The sequence below is a fragment of the Rhipicephalus sanguineus genome, chromosome 1 (assembly GCF_013339695.2).
Source record: "Rhipicephalus sanguineus isolate Rsan-2018 chromosome 1, BIME_Rsan_1.4, whole genome shotgun sequence".
Taxonomy (NCBI): domain Eukaryota; kingdom Metazoa; phylum Arthropoda; class Arachnida; order Ixodida; family Ixodidae; genus Rhipicephalus; species Rhipicephalus sanguineus.
This window is the reverse complement of record NC_051176.1, coordinates 183,602,042-183,617,210: the sequence shown is the minus strand read 5'-3', so window position 1 is coordinate 183,617,210 and position 15,169 is coordinate 183,602,042. Positions and strand designations below refer to the sequence as shown.

The 15,169-nt window shown below is 43.6% G+C and overlaps 1 protein-coding gene across 1 annotated transcript in view; it reads left to right on the top strand.

The window, feature by feature from the left end:
* Positions 1-15,169, top strand: part of LOC119403557 (negative elongation factor B) — a 53,945-nt gene that overhangs the window by 24,967 nt on the left and 13,809 nt on the right. The window contains exons 8-10 of the mRNA XM_037670488.2: positions 6,483-6,636; positions 7,798-8,033; positions 12,432-12,542. Coding sequence (XP_037526416.1) covers positions 6,483-6,636; positions 7,798-8,033; positions 12,432-12,542 — 501 coding nt within the window. The remainder of the gene's footprint in view (positions 1-6,482; positions 6,637-7,797; positions 8,034-12,431; positions 12,543-15,169) is intronic.

Genomic DNA, 15,169 nt, shown 5'->3' with positions numbered 1-15,169 from the left:
GAACTTGTGACTGTGCCACGAAAGTGTCAGAATTTTCAAGCATGTCCGAAAAATCGGCATTTGACTGTACAATATAAAAAAATTTATTTATGCAAAAAATATTTTTGAAAAGAATGAGGAACATACAAATACGTTAAAGTTACTTTATATATGTAACACAGAGATTCTTGCAATGTATCTGCAATTTTCAACCTTCTATGTTCAACAGAAGAAATAAACAACTTTTGCGAAGCCGCACTACGGCACTGCAGAGTATGATCGATGGTAAAACACGAAGGTCGACAAACTGGCTGTCTTCGCGCGAAAAACAACTTCCCATGCGGCAACCTGCAAGTGATGCTGCAATGTGACAGATCAAAATTTTGACCTTTTAAACATGCTCAAGATCTTGAGATAAGCACAAGGCAACAGCAGTGCAATCAGAAGAGTAAAACAAAACTTGCTTGAGAGTACCTGTTTACGTTCCAGGCTGGTTTGATGCACTTTCGCTGTACAAGCTACCAGGGTGTCAGAACGAAATGTTTTAGTTTCATTCCACCGCAAAACGTTCCGTTCCGTTTTTGTTCCGGAACGAAAAAAGAAATGTTCCGTAACAGTTCGTAGCGTCTTTTTTTTTAATGCAAAAATTTGAAGTTAAGGTAAACATTAAAAAACATTGGATTTGTGATGTAGTTACTTGCCTTCCTCTTAAGAAAGTGGGACAAGGGTAAAACACGTTCTTCAGAGGAGCGGAAGTAACTGTACCAGTGATGGAAGTGCTGCTCCAAACTGCTCCAAAAGAGAAATGCTGATCCATGCTGCTCCAAAGTGTAATATTTGTCAGAAACTGCTCCGAACCTGCTCCAAAATGGCGCTGGGAAACTGAAAACTGTGAACTATAACCATGTGACCATTCAGCAAGCCTAAACAAAAACAAGCTGTGTACTATAATCTAGTATGCAGCTTGTATACTAGCTGTATACTAGCATATTGACAATGCTACACGTACTGGCATTGTCCATATATCTGATTTAGCTGTATAATTGTACCTGACAAACGGACTATTTTGGTTTAATGTATGCTAGATTAGTTCAATATCCTAATGATTACTAACTGTTGCTGTGTGACTGATTACTAGAGGCCGGATGCTTAGGCAATAATAAAAAGCGCGTTTTAGGCGCCAAAAATAGGCAGGCAAAACAACATTTTAGGCCTTCAATATCGTAAATATAGGCACAATAAACATTTACATAAATGCAAATAATTTCAAGTGAAGACCTGAGGGACCTGTGTCTACAACAGGAAATCAAGAAATGTTGTTTATGATGGCACAAATGTGCCTACAATGGAACATATATCCGGGCAATTGTCCTTTGTCCCACACGGTTTGCAGAACATGGTCTCTCGGTTTATTCTCTAGCATAGAGAGTGAAGTGTCCACTTTTGAATCAACACACTCCTGGGTGTATTTGTTCTCGACATGACTAAGAGGGGCAGCACAGAAGCTGATAGCCACACTGCTAAAAGACCAGAAGGAAGGGATGCCTCCTACTGGTCTTGTCGAATCACGTAGAGCCAATTTCCTCCCTTGTGGTGAACACCTTAACACATTTTCCTTCTTTAACGTTTCGCTCTCCTTTCCCTTGGTGGCTCTCTGCGCTCTCGCGTTCGCCAACCGCTTGCGCCATGTCACCGCGTCGACGTATGCTGGCCAGCGCGTCCCATTTCACTGCTGCTTATATGTAGTGGTTGTTTTCCGGGAGTTGGCTGAACTAGAAGACTATGTTGAACCCCATAGAGTTCCGAACAGGCAGTGTTGCGTGGTAACATGAATAACGGTCTCACACAGCACTCGAAGGCGAAACTTGAGGCTAAGTAGTGTTTATATAGGCCCCGATTTTGAACATAGGCATTTATAGGCACTTATAGGCATTTAGGCACAGACACCAAAAATAGGCATTTATAAGCACTATAAAAGCCCTTCTTAACCTCTAATTCATGCTAATATATATCAAAGTGGGGCGATAGGAGCGCAAGGAACAAAATAGGCATTTGCCTAAAATCCGGTCTCTACTGATTACGTTTACCACATTTTCAGCTTTGACCTCATTTATGCCACAAGAACTGGGAGTTTAAGTGTATAGCTCATTTAGCTTATTTTATTTTTGAAATTTTCAATGCTGGCTATTTTGGCAAAATATGAAAATACCGTATTGAGCTCATATTGATTATAATCTGCTGTTTTGGCTATAGTTACATGTGATTGTGGCTACTTTTGTAAATTGGTGTTCAGCTTTATCGCTTTTATATCATTTCTGCCACAAGTACTGGTATTTTAAATATATGTTGCTCATCTTACTTTGTGTTCAATGACTATCCATCTGCTTAATTATTTGTCGCTTGCAATTTCAAGTGATTATTGTGTGTACAATGTTTAATAATAAATATTAATATTTATGAGATACCTAAATGATGCTTTAAACTCCAGGAGTCGTTTGAAATATTTTGCCATCTGCTCGAAAGACGCCAATAGCTGCTCCAAAGCACCATTTTTTCTACTCCGTGATCTGCTCCAAAAGTCAAAAAGTCTCTTCCGTCACTGCTGTACCACGAATTCCTACCAACTAGCTCAAACCAGTATACCCTTCAAAGTCATAGTATTTATTTTCTCAAAATTCAATTACGATTTTTTAAGTGGTCTCAATGCTTTGTGTCAAGGGAGTGAGCACGATCTCAGAAGCAGCACGTCATTGAGTGTACTCTCTGATGTGCGAGACTGCTGTTCTGATAAAAAGGTCGACAGTCACAGCGAAAGCTGGAAGAGCGGACTTTGTAGAGCCCATTGTAGAGTCTCTGGGACCAACTAATACAAGTACACATGCAAGGTACCCACTACGCCATAAATCATCGTAATTTTTCTGTAAGTAGCAAAGTCCCCACTAAGCCTTTTTCCGTCATTCTTCGGAGAACCATGGTACCCGCTACTCTTCTGCCACGCTCTTCTGCCACGCTCTTCTCTTCTTTTACTCTTCTGCCACGCTCTATTACATATGTTAACACGATTCCTTGCCTGACATGCCGCCTGTATAGAGTATTTTTGCAAAGGAGTTACAAGCACCAGCGTGGCACTCTGGTGGAAGACTTGACTGCCACACAGAGGGCGCAGGTTGAAATCTAATCCGATCCTAGAAGTTTGTTTCTCGTTTCATTTTTTCTTATTTCACGCAATAGTGGTCACGCACGCTGGCGGTGACGGAAAACTATGGCGCCAAAATGAGCTGTTGTGATCTCATAACAGCCTTCGTGTAACAAACTTCAGTGCCGACAATGCCCTCTCCACTTTGGCCTGTGTGACAGGCATGCAAAAGTGCACTTGCGTTAATATAAACATCTCTGATTGCCACTGTTTTCGTTTTTCGCAAAATTTCAGCATATCTTTGCCTTGGAATGCCTGTATGAGGTACGCGCTAATACTGTACCCTGAGATATGCTCACATTGCATGAGCTCAGTTGTTCTGGACTGCGAAGTTTTCTCGTGAACTGAAAAACGATGGAAAAAATTTCGGTTTCACTCCGAATGAAATAATAGATAAAGCTTCGGTTACGTGTTCGTTCCAGTCAAAGATATTGTTTTTCGGTTTTAGTTTTCAAGTTTCGTTCTGTGCTACTGACATCTGGCAAACCAAAGTTGTCTTGTGGGCTAGTAATGTGGTCAGTACAGAAAATTTCATTGGAGGTGCATTAGAATGTGTAGAAACATGCAATTTCCATAAACTTGCATTGTGCTGCATCGACGCCATGTTGGGAACTACAGCAGCTGACTTCGATGGCACTTTAAGAAATCGCACGCTGTGGAAAAACAAAACAAACAAGCAAAACTGTAAAAGTAGTGTTCTGTTTACTCATTGGATGATGCCAGTTGTCCAAGCGTGAATCAAACCCTGGAAATTTCGACGGAAATATGTGTCGACAGGAAAGTGTTAAAAAAGTCAGTCTGTCTGTTCTGACCACTCACTACACAATGTTAAACAACTCAAGTTGGTTGAAAGGCTAATCTTTTGAAAGTTGTAGTTTGATGCAGTGTGGCAACTTAATGGCTATTGCGTTGTGCTGCTGAACATTAGGCCACCGGTTTGATCCTGGCTTAGATGACCAGAAGCATGGTAAATAAAGGGTCCCGGCAACACTTTACCAAGTGATCATCAAGTGACCTCGCTGTCGGAGTTTATTGCCTCAACACCGGCACGCGGCGGCACCCCGTGGCGACTGTGGGAACTATGCAGTGCAAGAATTCTCAAATAGGCAAATGGCCATGTCCTTTCCTCCATTGTCGTAGGGGTGCCCGTCAATGACGTAATTTGCAGAGAGATGAGCAAGTTATTTCTAGCTGTCTGAATTGGAATTGTAAATTTTATGCCACATGCAGTGCTATAATGTTTGGCTCACGTGTTCATTGGAGCTTCAACTTCCAATCAGCAGCTGTTCTGACTACGTTCAAAAAGTGTTGCAGGGCCTTATTAAATAATTTGGGCTGGTGGCAGTGCTGCGGAACTAAGTACTGGCATGTTCAAATTATCAATCAGTAACTAGCAATCAATAAGTGGTTGCTCATGATGGTGCCTTTGCTTACATTTTACTATATATAAAAATTGTGTGAATGTGCAATGGTTGCAGTCTAGGAAGCACTCTAGTGTGCCAGATAATTGGTGCTGTCTGTAATGAGCTGTATAGTGTCGTACACATTTTTCACACCTGTGTGTGATAGCATGTTTAATACAGTTCTTTTGTGGATAGACTGGCCATGCGACAGGATAATTTTTTCAGGTAAATTACTTAATTGCTGCAAGATCACCTTTATGGAACACCAGGCTGCTGTGTAATGATGATGAAAAAATGCATTCAAAAACTTGTGTATTTTTTCTGGTGTAATAATTGGTCCACAATTCTGACTAGCAGGACTATCACATAGTAAAGGTAGGTTTGTTTCTTTGCAAACAGGCACAAGGAAATGGGAGTGCGATGCTGCTCTTGCATAGTGTGTTTGCCTGAACCTGATGCACACCCAATTTTTGTGGGTTCAAAATAAAAATGCCCCTGGTTATATTGTTACCGGATTTCTAAACTAAAACTATAGTATGCTCTTATGTTGACAGTCAGGACAAAGAGAGAGAGAGAGAAGTACAATTTGTTTTCACAGAATGAGAAGTTTATTCTCCAGGCCATTCCTCTTCTTGTGTGGTCCGTTTATTTTAACATGACTTGTGGATATGCCTCATTCATATGCCACTTCAAGGGCAGTTACCTTGACATGCTCGGTCTGCTTGGAGTTCTTTCAGAAAGTCTGCAAACGTGTCCTCGAGGTCCAGATATTTTCCTATTTTCAGCATGTGGGAAACTTTTCCTAGTCGATGTGCAGCTGAAGACCTCTTCCTTTTGTTTGCACTTCGCACGGTCACAGGCCGCAGGCACATAAAAGACGCAACACAGGTGTTTTCAGCATGTAGAATAACGATGAAGTTCAATACAGTAGACTCTCGTTAAACGGAACCTGAAGGGACCAAGGAAATGTGTTCCGTTTAACAGGAGTTCTGTTTACTGAGAGATGAACAGGAGTGCAGAATCCAAATATGAAACCAATTATATTAGATGCAGTTGTTCCGTTTAAGCAGCAGTTCCGTTTAACAGATTTCCGTTTACTGAGAGTCTACTGTATGTTGAGAGCTGGGCTAGCTGGTGACTGATCATTATCAATCAGTAGCAAGTGTCGTGTCCTTGCCTCCATTGTCCCCGTTCAAAGTGTGCTACTTCACCGTACGGTATAATGATGTACAATAACTTTCCTTTGACAAGCTTTTATAATGAAAGCGGCGCATCACCATATGCAGTTCATTGGGAACAGATACCAAGTGTACAGGTTGCAGTCAAACACGAAATGAGAATGTGTGCTCTGTCGCCATTTTGTGGTGGCGATGACACTGCATCTGACCCCTCATGATGGTAGGTTAATGCTGCAAATATGGTTTTGTACTCACTGAACGTGCAGGCAAATTTTTCTACTTGTTTTACCAGAAAAAAAGGTGTGCGTTAGATTCAAGTAATATGCTTTACATGGAGCCTATATGACATTTGCTTGCTATTTGTAACTAAGCTGTGCAGGTACATTTAGTTAAAATATTCGTTAATGAAGGCAAGAAACGTGCATCTTGACAGCTCAAGAGCAGAAAGTTAACATGCTTTGATTTGCCAGTACAGGGTTCTAGCACCCTGAGGGGGAAGGGGTACTTAAGCACTGAGGGAGCGAGGAAGAAGAAAGGAGGTGAAGTGCAACCATCACAAAAGCGAGAGGAAATTAAGTGTGGGCAAAAGGCAGGGAAGCTTCCCAAGCATATCGGACCGCTGCCAGGTTCTGGAACGAACGGCAGACATTTAGATGTGTGGTCGCTATAAATATTTAGGTCAACTTTAATTTTTGCCTTGTTTGTTTTGTTCTTTTTTTTTCCTAGGTACGAAGCCTTAGTTCTCGACTGCCCCAGGATGACCGAGAGTCGGCAATAACAACCATTGAGCACTCGGGACCACCTCCTGATGCATATCAGGCCTATGTTCAGGAAAATGCTGTGGCCAGCGTGCTCGCTCTCTACTACACTTTCCACACTGGTCAGCATTGTTTGCGTCTCGTTACACTTGTGTTTGCTTTAAGTGATCAAGTTTCTTGGCCATGGCTTGCCAAAGTAGTGTATTAGCATTGGTTTAGAGTCCATGACCCGGTGAAACATAAATTTGAATGTTGAGTCATCAAAGCAGGTGTATGATCATCCTATCACGAACATTGCTGTGATGAATGCACAGCGTGCCTCTGTCTACATGCACGCCAAGTGTTCACTAGTGATTTATATCTGCATCAGCCAATAAGAGCATATGGCAGCTGTAATGAATTGCCAGTTCTTCCTATTCATGCTTGCTCTCTTAAATTTTGCTTGATGAGATATGCCGCTATAGCTATTTGAAGCTGTGCTTTCTCCTTTTTACAACTGTTCCAAGCTGGCAGTGTTACGTCGACAAAGGCAATCCACGATGTGATGGCACTTCACTCACTCATTTTGACTGGTCTACCTCTAACTATGTTGTAAAATATGTGGGTACTCGTTAGATAAGGATACTCGCCTGACACGATCGACCAGATAAGGAACATCACGCACCTGTCAGTTTGGTGATGGCAGCACCTGCCTATCGGGGGTACAATGAAACCTCGACAGATAAGATTTTATCTCACTTTCCTATAGCAACCAATGCTTCGTGAGACTTAAAAAATAAATGAATGTGGATGTAGATAATATTCAATCTTGGAAGTGTCGCTTCGCAGAATTGCAGATTTTTCCTGAATAGATCGATATTTTCGGCCACTATTCGGCACCATTCGATTCGAATTCAATTCGAATCTAACTTCGAATCTAATTCGAATCTAACTAGTATTCGCACACCCCTACTAAAAACTGCTTGCCCCATTATGTTGACCTTTTGTATAATTCAGTCACACCATGCTTTTGTACTTTTGTGCCAGGAAAACTGTAGATAAGGTGGTGCAGTGTTGTGGAGTGTTCTGCAGTAGAAGGGCACCATTCTTTTGTTGATTGTTTTGTGGACAACATGAATATCAGTTGGTGCAGTCATGGGTTGCAGCCATTTGCTGACTGTCCATGCTTAGTTTGTTGTTTTAGCAAGTACCTTGTTTAAATGTGGCTAGTTATTGGGAACAGTTTTTAGCTAAGCGTGATCGGTCTGGTGTAATATTTTTTGTCTCTTTTTGTGCATGTACAGCTCGTCAGCGGGATCGAACTGGTGTAATGCGAGTTCTAGGCTCCTTGGCGGGAGCTGAGGGCCAGCGTGCCTACCAGGATCCATTTCTGCACACTCTGGTTGGCCATCTGGCTCTCATGGCTGATGATTTTGCCCAAGAGGATTTCTGCACAGTTGTTTTTGACGAGTTCTTCCTCAGTGGCCTGAGTAGCAGTGCTTCTGGAGGCAGCGCACCTGCTGCACTTCCCACCACCGAAGTGAGCTCACCCTCTCTTTGCCTGCCCATTGCCAGGTGGCCAGTACTGTGCATGCATGACTAATGTTATGTGTGCTGTTTCCTCCTCAGTTATGAATTGAGAAAAATTGCAGAGAAAATTTCAGTGCTGTTAACTTCCACTCGTTTGGCTATGGTAAGATAAATGTATAGAATGAGCTGGTGAATTGAATTAAAAGAGGTGCAAAGTGAAGTCCCATGACATCAGTGCTTTATTTGGCACCCTTTATTTGACTTCAGCTTGTCCTCTATACCAACACACGAACAGATTTTATGGGTTCAAACTTCAAAGTAGAAAACAGTGTATATCTAGGTCTTATAAATGCGCAGTTCTTTTAACAAGAAAGCATTACTTCAATTCTGGCAATCTGCCTTTTACATTTTCCTGTGCTGCCCTCTGCCATTTCGGTAGGGTTTTGTTAGGGACCGGTATTACTGGTATTGCCAGAATGAAAGCCTCTGAGATCAAGAGGCGTTCACGACTTTTCCGCTAGGGGAAGGGTGCCTGCGCCGTGACATCTTGAAAAGGGCAGATTGTATAGCAATGAAACCAGCAAAGTTTACTTCCAGAGACTTTGAATTTATTTACACTGAATGTCCGTTATCATCCCTGTGGGTAGTTTGCTGATAGACTTGTGTGCATAGAGATGAGATGTGTTCACCACAAAGCAACATTTCTTCAGCATGCCTAGTACACTATAACCTCATTATAACTAAGGGGTGTGTGAATAGTGAAATTTCATCTCGAATCGAATTCGAATCGAATAGTGCTGAATAGTGACCACAAACATTGAATATCGAATAGTACATTTACACGAAACATGTACCGCCATTTACGGCAAGAGAAGTAAAAAATCACTGACGCTACTGCGGGGTGACAGCTTTATTACGTGCTTGTTCGGGAGTTTTGTTGTTTTTTTTCTCTGCTTTTATAGGAGCGCAAGCATGTTTATAGAGGAGCCGCCATCCCATTAAGCAGTGCCACTCCTAACCTCCTTATGGCTCACAGAAGGGTGTACGGTAGCTAGCTTTTTTCCCCTATGGTAGCGTAATATGGCTCATCTTACAGTAGTAATGTTGTGCTCCATCGCAATGGGTGCTGTGGGCCTAAAAATCTTCGTTCACAGCAGCGTTTTAATTGCGCGCAAGAACGATGGGATTTTTTGAACGAGCGGTGCGGTGCGCCAGTGGCGACTGCACAGCGTGAACAAATTTTCACATGTGAAGCCAATCACCGAGGGTTTTGCGGGCCAAAGTCGGTACGTTTTACAGCGCCTGCGGCATACGCAACCGAACTACGCAAGAAGCCCGTGGATTCGTTTCGGAAGCGAAGTTGTGAAGGGATTGAGAATTATCTCATGTGTCCTTTGTTTTACGTACGCAAATTACATAATCTTGTTAAAATAAGCATGCGCTCGCTTATGAACCAGGATATCGGCAAAAGGTTTAACAAAGGCCTACTGTAACGACTTTAGCGTTAGTTTTAGCCACCCCACCCTAACAGAGTTGCACCATTCGCCTTTGTCGCGTTTTAACTATTCGTCCTGTCGAATTATTCGAAACTTCAAATACTAGCTATTTGAAAGTCGGATCGAATTATTCGATTACCTATTATTCAGTTCGAATTCAAAACTCGAATATTCGCACACCCCTAATTATAACAGTCACATCTGATACAAAAATAACTTATGTTATATCCGAAAATTCATTAGAAACATGCATTCATAACCTTTATCTCGGACAGGACAGTTTTTCATTTACTTCATTATAACCGATAAGTCGTTATGTCAGTGTTTGTTATGTCGAGGTTTGAGTGTAGCGACTGTGCTAGAGGTGCTTAAAGTTGGGTATTCAGATTCAGTGCACAGTAAAAACGTATTCGTATTCAAAGTCCCCTGCTCAGACTTCTGTGCCACTTTTTCTCTAAGCTGTTTGTGTTTTTCTGCAGCATATTACCTTGTTGGTACTTTCTTTCAGAGGAAAGATAGTATATACACCATAAAATCCCGAGCAAGCTCCCCCCCTACTGTGAAAGATAATCGGACAAGATTCGGAGGGGGGGGTCCTTGCTTGGTCTCGGACCAAAATTCAAGATGGCGGCGGAAGACCCTCTAAGACGAATGCACACCTGTGCTTCTAATGAAATGCTTTATTGAATACACATGCATTTACCGTTTTTACTCCTCGTGTGAAATTTTATGCGGTATGAGAAGGGAGGCAATGCGTTCTTCAAATGTTCCAACAATTTGTGACAACTCAGAATGCAACCCTGAGGCACCACACTGTAAAAGTACTAAGAAATTGTGCACATATCTAAAGACTCTCAGAACATGGGTTTCTAGGAACCGCTGCTGCAGGATTCTGCAGCGGAGAACAGGTTGAAAGAGAAATGACTGGAGGGGAGGGGAGGGGAGGGGTTGCGCTTGCTCGGTCATTGGCACATATTTCAAATCTCCCGAAAAGGGGAGGGGGGGGGGCGCTTGCTCGGGTAGGGGAACTTGCTCGGGATTTTACTGTACTGTATTTGCTTGCATAATGAGCGCAATCACATAATGAATGGAGCCCCAACTTTTGTCATCAAAATTTTGATTTTTTTTCTTCCGCGTAATAAGCACCCTCCCCACTTTCATCCGCTGCCGTCCTAGGAACTGACGCGCGCTGCCTCTTTGCCCTGGAGTTGTTCTTTTCTTTATATATTGTTGTAATCCCCCTCCAGTTGCTGTAATACCTCTCGGTTAGCCTGTCTTGCATTTTGCTGTGGGCGATGGGCCGAAATGTGAGCTATGCGGCCGGTTTCAAGCTACAGGCTGTGGAGTACGCAGTTGAGCACAGGAATCATGCTGCTGGTAGGCATTTCAGAATTGATGAAGTCCGTGTGCATTACTGGCAGAAGGAGCACAACAAGCTCTATGTTACGAATCGGGAGCGGCGTGCCTTTAGGGAACCGAAAACCGGAAAGTTTCCTGGTGTGGAAGAAGAGGTCTTAGAATATGTCCGGGACCTCCGAAAGGAAGGCGGTGTCATTTCGCACGAAATGATCAGCATGCATGCACGCGCAACAGCCATCATGCAAGCATGGCCTTGCGACCACCACTTTCAATGTGAGTTATATATGTGAGTTTTTATGTGATGGACGACACGCTTCATACGGCGCAATGGACTGTGCTCGAGGAGGCGCACTTCACTTTGTCAGCGACTGCCTCCTTGCTGTGAAGAAAAGTTAGTGGACTTTCACAAGATTGTGACACGCTTGTGGCGGGACTAAGAATTCTCTCACAAATCGGGAATGCGGACCAGGCGCCCATCGATTTTGACATGCCAATGAACAGGATGGTCAATGAGAGAGGAATATGTAGCGTGCTCATTAAAACGACAGACGCTGAGAAGCAGCGTTTCACTGTAATGCTGGCTATCACAGCAGGCGGCAGAAAGTTGCCACTGTACATTGTCTTCAAACGGAAAACCGTGTCGCAGGCCAACTTCCCAGCCAGCATACATGTACGAGCCCAACAGCAAGGATGGATGTCGGCTGTCCTAATGGCTGATTGGGTCCGAACTGTCTGGGGACGGCAACCTGGCGCCCTGCTTCTCCCGTCTCTCCTTGTGCTCAACAGTTTTCGCAACCACCTGGGAGAGAAAATACGCCGGGAACTGAAGGAGCTGTACCACTGAGATCGCCATCATTCCAGGTGGACTCACTTCGGTGCTGCAGCGCTTTGATGTTTGTTTGAACAAGCCATTCAGACTGTGTGTGCCACTTGTACACAGACTGGATGGCCCATGGAGGACACTCCCTGATGCTGACCGTCAAGGTTAAGAGGCTGTCCGTCGAGCTGGTGTGCTCCTGGATCTTGGACGCGTGGCGCTTGCTGCCAGCTGATTTGATCTGATCTCAAAAGAGTTTCAAGACGAATCGCAAATGCTCTGGACGGCAGCAAAGACAACCAGTTGTAGGAGCAAGATGCCGAAGTGGCCAGCCACCTGGATGATGAGCCTAACGATTCTGGTGGAGATGAATGAAGTGCAATAAAAAAAGCTGTTTCTAATTATAGTGTATGCGTATGTTTACTGCAAGAGGTAAGCTATATTTTTTTTTTTCGTTGCCGCATTTTTTGTTCATTCTGAAAAAGATTTTGTAAAATTTACCCCGCATAGTAAACACCCCCCCCCCCAACTTTGCTTCGAAAAAAAGAAGTGCGCTCATCATGCGAGTATATACGATACTAGATTGCTATAGGCTTTGTCCCGCTCTCTCTCTCTTATTCTTCTTGTTCTTTTTTTTTCTCTGACACTTCTCCCTGCTTTTTCTCTCCTTCAAATCGGAGAGAATGTACTGCAGTTCTAAGAATGGCAGTTTCATAGTGTGTGTTTCTCTGTGCAGGGTGCGAGCAGTGCTGCAAGGCACTTGCTGCGCTTGTTATGGCATGTGCATGCAAAGCTTCCTCCTGCCAGACTTCAAGGTCTCATGAAGACACTCCAGCCGCTAGTCCAGGTAAGTTTGTATACACAGATATAAGGTTTATGACAAAAACTCATGAGAAGTACTACTGAAAACGCTTGCAGCCGGCATTAGTACTTGTGCCACTCTTACATATTGTGATACAGTCGAGCCCGACTATATCGAACCCGTTTATATCAAATTATCCCGTATATCGAACATTTTCTAAACACGGTAAATTTACGTTGAGAATATATAGCAAAAGTTACTGTTACATCGAACGAAAATAGCAACGACAACCGATATATCAAACTCCATCTGCCTCAAAAGTGCCTCAGCAAGTTGGCTTTCCCTCACTGTGGCGGGGAAAACTGCCGGCGCCACCCTAGGAAAAGTGGTTTAGACCCGGCTGTGCACGGCCAAACACCCCCCCTGCAAAAAATGATCCTGGCCTGCTCGCAGCGCATACAGCCAATCAGAGGCCGTCGCGCTTTCACCGAGGCGCGGAGGCGGTACAAGTGAGCGCCATTTTTTCTTTCTTTATGCTTGCGTGCCTGCTGCTGCCTCTTTTCCACGAGTTCAGCGTGGTCCGTGCTGGTGGTGTTGCCTGTTGGCGCTCTGTGAACTTTCCTGGCGCGCTGTCATCATGGCTTGTGCAAAGAGGCAGAATTTTCCATTCGCCACGAAACTCGAAATCACAAATCGAGTCGAACGCGGTGAGAAGTCCGGCGTCGCCACCGCATACGGATCGACATTCGACGAGTTCGTCAGTGCGGACGATGATGTCGCCATCATGGGCCAGCTACAAGATGAGGAATACGTCGCAGACGTCGTGCCGACCAAGAGCCAAAGCGACAGCAGCAAGGAAATTGACAATGGCCCGTTGCCTACATCCTCCGAAGTGATTAGTGCACTTGCATTGGTCCGGCGCTATTGCGTGAATATACAAGGCTGCTCCGACTCGTTGGACGTGGAGGCGTGCGTGCTGTCGCAGGCAGCGAAGTTGTTGAAACAGAAGAAAATCCAGGACTATTTTGTTCCAAAGTAGGGCACGCAAGTAAGCCACCATATTAATAAAGTACTTTTCTTATTTGTATGTGCCTTTGTGTCATTAAATCCTATAGCGGGCCTATATCGAATTATGCCATATATCGAACTAATAAACGTTTTTTGGCGAGTTCAGTATACCCGGGTTCGACTGTATGTGCCATTTACAAAAGTTTCTGGAACATATCGCTACCATACAGCTTTTGTTGGTACATTTTGTACAAAAAGAATGCTCCTAAATACAAGTGTGGCATGTAACAGGAGGCAACTAAATAAATAGCATTGTGAGCTCGAAAGTGATCATCCAAGAAAATAGCCCCTGTTCCACCTGCTTCTAAACTTTGTTACTGGTGCACACATTGGCACACTCGGCCATGATCTAGCCAATGGATAGAACTGTGCTATGGAGGTGAGAATGGCGTCATCCACAGAAATGTAATTAATGTATACCATTCGGTTGGTATCAACAGTTGAAGGTGTCTGAGAACTAAGTGCACACTTGCAGCTTGCACCACCACCGTGACGGTGAGAAGACCAAGAAGGCCGCATACTCCTCCAACAAATAATGACTATCATGAGTCAATGCCAACACGACGGCGGACACAAACTCCATTCTCGAAGGCTTTAAACGGTCACGAGCTCCAAAAAACAGTTCAGAACCAATTACATCGTAGATGCCATGTTTGTATTGCAAATGTAAGTCTTGAAGGCAATGCTTTTAAAGTATGTTATGGGTGTTGCATGCACCACTCATGTGTCTAATGTTACGGTCAAGCCAGGAAAGCTGCATGAAAAGTCAGCACGGCCAGTCTTTCGTGGCCCCTTGGCTGGCTCGAACCGCACTCCGTTGTATATCATACGGGAACAGTCCCGCAGTTCCGATGTAAAAGCAGTATTCCCAATGCATTGGATCCTATGGGAACTATGCTGGGACCGGCAGAAAATGACGTAACAGCTGGGAAAACGCAACACTGAGGAACGTAATACACTCAAACCTCGATATAACGAATTATTGGTTATAATGAAGTAAATGAAGAACAGTCTTGTAATAGATAGTGTTACAAATATTCGTTTATAACGAATGTTCGGATATAGCGAAGTTATTTTCGTGGCAGATGTGACTGTTATAATGAGGTTTGACTCTAGCGGAGTTCTGTAGTAAAACCTGAATTGAATTGGAAACTTGTTTACTCGGATGCGCTGTCTGGTCCCATCAAGAACGTACATAAGCCTATGGCACGAAACTCCAGTTAATTTGGAAATATTTGGCCGTACTATGGTTAATTCAGTCTATTCGGGGAGCTCGGAGGCACGTGTGGCCCACCAGATAAAAGAAAAAAGCATATCTCGAATGCACGCCAAATGAAAAAAAAAAAAAAAGAAAACGTCCTTTGATTGTACACAAGTACACACATCATAGGCACATCCATAGTTCACTTCATCGATATGGATTTCTCAGAAACAAGGGTGAGATGGCTGTGCATATTGCGCATATTTGATACTATTCCGTTTCCTGTGCCAAGCTGCTCCAAAAGCATAAAAACTGCAAAAACTGTGCCGAACTGCTCCAAAATAGCCTCAAAAGCAAGAATTTTGATGCCCATGTCCGCTTCAGTCGGGGAAGAAAGGCTGAG